Raw genomic sequence first — 5,811 nt, 5'->3', positions numbered from 1 at the left:
AAAAAAAAAAAAAAAGAGAATGATGCTCGAACACAGTGAACCTTGGAAACTTTACGCTCAGTGAGAGAAAACAGGAGCCAAAGATCACATATTACATGACTGTATTTATAGGAAATGTCCAGAATAGGCAAATCCAGAGACAAAAACTAGGTCATTGGTTGTCTATGGCTGGAGGGGGTTGGTAATTAAACTGGAGACTAGAGACTGAACTTAATTTGGGTGTGGAATTTCTTTGGGGAGTGATGAAAATGCTTTGGAACTAGATAGTGGTGATGGATTCACAGTGACTATACTAACAATCACTAAAGTACATAATTTAAGAGGATGAATTATATCTCAATAAAGCTGTTGTATATTTTTTAAGTGGGCCTCAAACGTCTTCATCATATTGTTGAACTTATGAGCTATATAACTAAGCCTTCTGGCATCAGAAAACCTAAGTTCTCTAGAGAGAATTGACAGAAATTTCTACATTACACTTACATTACTTGTTTGTGGGGGAGAAAAAAAGTACCCATATATAACACATTTTGTTATCTGTGTTTAAATTTCCAGCATTCATTATCTCTACAGACACACAGCAACCATGTAATAATTTAATCTGTGTTCATTTGATCCTTCTAAAACAATCAGTTTACTTTTCAAAAGATTTGTAGAATTTGTATTACTATTTAATGCTTTGCCCCTAGATTAAATGTTATTTTTGTATTTACATCTTGGGTCATTCCAGAAAAAAATCTTTTGGGACATGGCCTTATTTATGTCTGCAAGAAAATCAACAATGTTTCTTCCTCATATGTTAGCATTTATCCATTTTGACGCTATCATCAAAAGGTTAGAGTGTAGAATTTCATGATCCTTCACACTTTTTAGGACCTTAAAAATGAAAGTCCAAGAAAGAGTTTGACATATTTTATGATTTAATCATAGCTCCTGATTTTAGAAAATATTCATATTGATTTGTCCACAGAATCATTTGGCTTTGGAAGAGACAGACGGAAGAAATAGTTAATTCTGTCAGCTTTCGAACTAAGAATAAAATAAATCAATATAGTCACTTCTATAGCATAATTTTTTTTCCTCTTCATTGGTCATTTTATGACCCAAGGTCACAACTATCGCAAAATTTATTGCTGCTTGACAGGCAATCCTTGTCAGCTCCATATCACAAGGTCTTTCAGTTCTTCAATTAAGCAACTGGATATGGAAACCACCTGGGTTCTCATATTTATTATGTCAATAAAGCCCATGATAATTACAGGACGCTGTTGAAAAATGGCATGCCAGGAACTGACAGATGTTTTAGGTCATGCCTTGTGCAATACCAACCACAGATGAAGTGGTTTCAAAGGCTTTGCAGCACTGTTTAATGGGGAAAGCGACCTTATTATGTCACATCTCTTCATTCATGTTTTTTTTTTCCAAGCTCTCAAATACTCAAGGTATCTTTATTATTCTTCTCATATCTATAAACCAGTGGAGAAAACTGATAATTTGGAGGAGACCAGTTCTTTGACATGTAACTACAGAGAACAGATACGAATACATTACAAGTGATTTCACACAAATTCACTTTTAAACAATAATTTGGCCAGGGAGATGGCTCAGTGGAATAAGCACTTCCCTGGCAAGCGCAAGGGCCTGAGTTCAATCCCCGGTTCTGTAAAAAACAAACAAAAAAACCAACAAAATAAATAATAATTTTATGATAGGAAGCATTGATATAGGTGCATTACACTTTGAACTTTTAATATCATTTTGATGTATTAATCCACTGGACAAGACAGTAGATATCAAAAAGAATGAGAGATCAGAAACAATAGATTTGAGTTTTAGCTCCACAGCTTACTACAGGTCGTTAACCTCTAAAAATCCTTATGTTCGTAAATGTGTATCTATGGAACTTGCAGGGAATATTTTCATAGTGTAGTGTTTAAGAGGAAGTCAGCTTTTCAGACATATGCAGTTTATCCTAGTATCAGTGTTCTTGGCTCTAAACTTTATTTATTTATTTATTTATTTATTTATTTATTTATTTTTATGTATTTGGCACAGGGTCTGCAGGGACTACAGGGTCTCACTAATGTAGATCGGACTCATAGTGAGTCTCCTGTTTTCAGCCTCCCAAGAGCTAGGATTACAGGCATGCACCAACACGCCCAGTCTCAATCACTGTCTCAGTGCGCCCCAGGGGCGGGGCCAACATGGCACAGCCAGGATCGAACCCCAGCCGCTGCACTCTACCGAAGCAGGTGCTTTAGTCCACTGAGCTATCTGGACAGCCCTTAAACTTTAAAACTGTAAATGGAGGCTGGGGATATAGCTCAGTGGTGTAAGTGCCTGCTTGGCAAGTGCAAGGTCTTGAGTTTGATCCCTGATACCGCCAAAAATAAAAATAATAAATAAATAAAACAGTAGAATATTGAAGATTGAAGCCAGGCATGATGGCACATGCCTATGATTCCATCACTCAGGAATCTGAGGCATGAGGATTATTGCAAGTTCAAGACTGGTCTGGGCTACAAAGTCAGTTCAAGGTCAGCTTGAGCTGCATAGCAAAACCCTGTTTCAAAAAGATTGTTTTAAAAAAAGATTGAATCCCTTTTCCAGCGGTGACGACCTCCCCACGAGAACATGCCTCTCGCAAAAGATCTCCTTCATCCCTCTCCGGAGGAGGAGAAGAGGAAGCACAAGAAGAAGCGCCTGGTGCACAGCCCCAATTCCTACTTCATGGACGTGGAGTGCCCAGGATGCTATAAAATCACCACGGTCTTTAGCCATGCACAGACGGTAGTTCTGTGTGTTGGCTGCTCCACTGTCCTGTGCCAGCCTACAGGAGGGAAAGCAAGGCTCACAGAAGGATGTTCTTTCAGGAGGAAGCAGCACTAACAGTACCCTCAGTCAAGATGAGTGGGAAGCCATCCCAATAAACACATTTTGGATATAAAAATAAATAAATAAATAAATAGATTGAATCATGTTTAGGATGATGAAAAATTTTGGAAGTAGAGAATAGTGATGGCTGCTTAATCTTGGAAATGTATATAATGACACTTAGACATACCTATAAAGATGGGTGGGGTTTTTTCAGTTTTTTTAACTTTTTAGTTTTTATTTATTTATTTGGTACAGGGTCTTTGCAGCTCAGACTCATAGTGATCCTCCTGTCTCAGCCTCCTCAGCACTGATATTGTAGGGGTGTGCTACCATGCCCAGTTTCAGTAGGGTACCAAGGATTGAACCCAGTCCTTGTGCCTGTCAGGCAGGTGCTTAGACCACCCCAAGATATCTGCTTGGTCTATAAAGATGGTTAAAATGGTAAATTTTGTATCTGTTTTACCCCAATCTTTAAAAATTGAAGTGCACTATCCTTATGAATTATGACTTGGCTTAACCTTTCTTGGTAGGAATGATTGTAGAAAAAAAAATAAGCTTCAAGGTTAAGATTAAACCATTAAGAGAAGTGAAGGTTGCAGGGTTATTTTTTCCTATTTATTTATTTTTAATGTATTTGGTACAAGGTCTATAGGATCTCACTACATGGATCTGACTGTAGTGATCCTTCCTGTTTTTCAGTCTCCCAAATGCTGGGACTACAGGCTCAAGGGCCAGGAGTTCGATCCCCGGGCTTGCTGTGTTGGCCCCGCCCCAGGGGCACGTTGAGATGAACTGGGCATGGTGGTACATGCCTGTAGTTCCAGCTCTTGGGAGGTTGTAAACAGGCGGATTACGACAAGTCTGATTTGAACACCCTGTAGACCCTTCCCTAAAATTAAAAATTAAAAAAAAAAGAGTGATGTAGTAGCATAAGCCCCCCAGCACTTGGGAGGCAAGGGCAGGATGAATAAGAGTTCAAGAGTAGCCTGGGCTACATAGCATTTTTTTAAACATAAATTTGAAGGCAGCCAGAGCTATACAGTAAGACCCTGTCTCAAACTGCATTCCCCAAATGCAGGGGCAGGGGAGGGGGGAGATTCGAGCCTGCCGTGCCGGCCCCATCCTGGGGCATGCTGAGATAGCGATTGAGACTGGATGTGGTGGCACGCGCCTGTAATCCCAACTCTTGGGAGGCTGAAAACAGGAGAATCACTACAAGTCTGATCTGTGTAGTGAGACCCTTCCAGACCCTGTACTAAAATACATTAAAAAATAATAAAATTATATCAAACTACATTCCCCAAAAAAGAAAAGAAAAAAAATACTAAAAAGACATGGCAAACAAATTGATTCCTTATTTTCTTTCTTTTCTTTCTATTTTTTGCTACTCTGTTTTTGTCTTGCTACATAGATGAGGCTTACCTTGAACTCACAATCTTCCTGCCTCAGCCTTCTTTCCTATAATAGGATTATGCGTGTACACCACCACATCAGCTTTAGCAAACAGGTTCATCATGACCCTTTGAAAGACATACATAAGGAGGGAGGGGGGAAGAAAACCTAAATATGCAGATGCCATAAGAGATGGCAGTTGTACTCCTGATGATTTCTCCCAGAAAAATAAAAATTTATGTTCATACAAAAACCTAAGAAAAAAAACAAAAATAAAAACTCTATAAGGATGATAGTGCTGTTAATATTTTTACCATGCTGGGCATGGTGGCACACGGCTGTAATCCAAGCACTTGAGAGGCTAAGGCAGGAGGATCACCTTGAGTTCCAGGTCAACCTGAGCTCTTTAGTGAGTTCAAGACCAGCCTGAACTACATGGCAAGACTTTGTCTCAAAAAATTACCAAGATATTACTGTGAAAGTTTCCCTTTGAGAAAGTTGTATAGATTAATTAGAGCTTTGTCATTGCAAATGACAGAAAACACAACCGGCTTTAAAGAAAGAGATGATGATGGGATCGGGGAGATGGCTCAGTAGAATAAGCGCTTGCCTGGCAAGTGCAAGGGCCTGAGTTCAATCCCTGGTTCTGCCAAAAAAAAAAAAAAAAAAAAAGAAAAGAAAAAAAAAGAAAGAGAAACAAATAGCTTACACATTGTACTGAATAGTGTCATAAGAAAGAGATGATGTGGTAGAGGATTTTATTACTTTCAGTACATAGCCATCCGGGGTGAAACTGTTAGTGGCTCTGAGAGTCATCTAGGGTTAGCTTCTCCAGGGCCAGCCAGATAGCTCAGCAAACTAAAGCGCCTGCTTAGGCAGAGCACAGCAGCTGGTGTTCGACTGCCGGGTTGCCGTGCTGGCCCCACCCCCAGGGCACACTGAGATGGTGATTGAGACTGGGCATGGTGGCGCACACCTTTAATCTCAACACTTGGGAGGCTGAAAATAGAATCGCTATGAGTCTGCTCAGTCTTTTTACTGTGTTTTTGCAGGATTCTATATATAATTTCCTTAATATGTCAATGTAATGACCATTAGGAATGATCACTTAATGGGTATTCTAACAGTACAGAGTTCACAGTGTTTTGTCCCTAGCCTGTCATTTTTGAGTTGTATGTAAATGTGGAATAGGACAAATTACTACTGGTCATTATAATGACTTGATATGGTACAAACAGAAAATGATTTAAAGAAAATTTTATATTGGTTCTGCTTATCCAGGATCAGGGAATATCTTTCTATTTTCTGATGTCCTAGTCAATGTTCTTTTCAGAGTGTTGCAAAGAACGAATATCTACACTATATAAAGAATTCCAAAAAATTAGACACCCCCCCAAAATAAAAGACCCAATCAAAAAAGGGAAAGTAAAATGAATAGACATTTTACATAAGTACAAATGGCAAGGCTAGGGAGATAGCTCAGTAGAATAAGTGCTTGCCTGGCAAGTGCAAGGTTCTGAGTTCAATCCCTGGTTTCACAAA

At 39.1% G+C, this 5,811-nt stretch overlaps 1 protein-coding gene across 1 annotated transcript; it reads left to right on the top strand.

Annotated features, from left to right (window-relative positions):
• Positions 1-2,609: 2,609 nt before the first annotated feature.
• On the top strand, positions 2,610-2,946 carry LOC105741743 (40S ribosomal protein S27-like). Its single transcript, XM_012513995.2, has one exon. It carries the CDS (start codon positions 2,635-2,637, stop codon positions 2,887-2,889), a length of 255 nt encoding a protein of 84 aa, XP_012369449.1. The 5' UTR covers positions 2,610-2,634; the 3' UTR covers positions 2,890-2,946.
• Positions 2,947-5,811: the final 2,865 nt, after the last annotated feature.

Source organism: Octodon degus, unplaced genomic scaffold, assembly GCF_000260255.1.
Source record: "Octodon degus isolate 3935 unplaced genomic scaffold, OctDeg1.0 scaffold00021, whole genome shotgun sequence".
NCBI classification, from domain to species: Eukaryota; Metazoa; Chordata; class Mammalia; order Rodentia; family Octodontidae; genus Octodon; species Octodon degus.
This window is presented reverse-complemented; position numbering and strand designations above follow the sequence as displayed.

Coding starts and splice junctions, on each gene's coding strand:
- LOC105741743 (XM_012513995.2), top strand. CDS start 2,635: ATGCCTCTCGCAAAAGATCTCCTTCATCCCTCTCCGGAGGAGGAGAAG.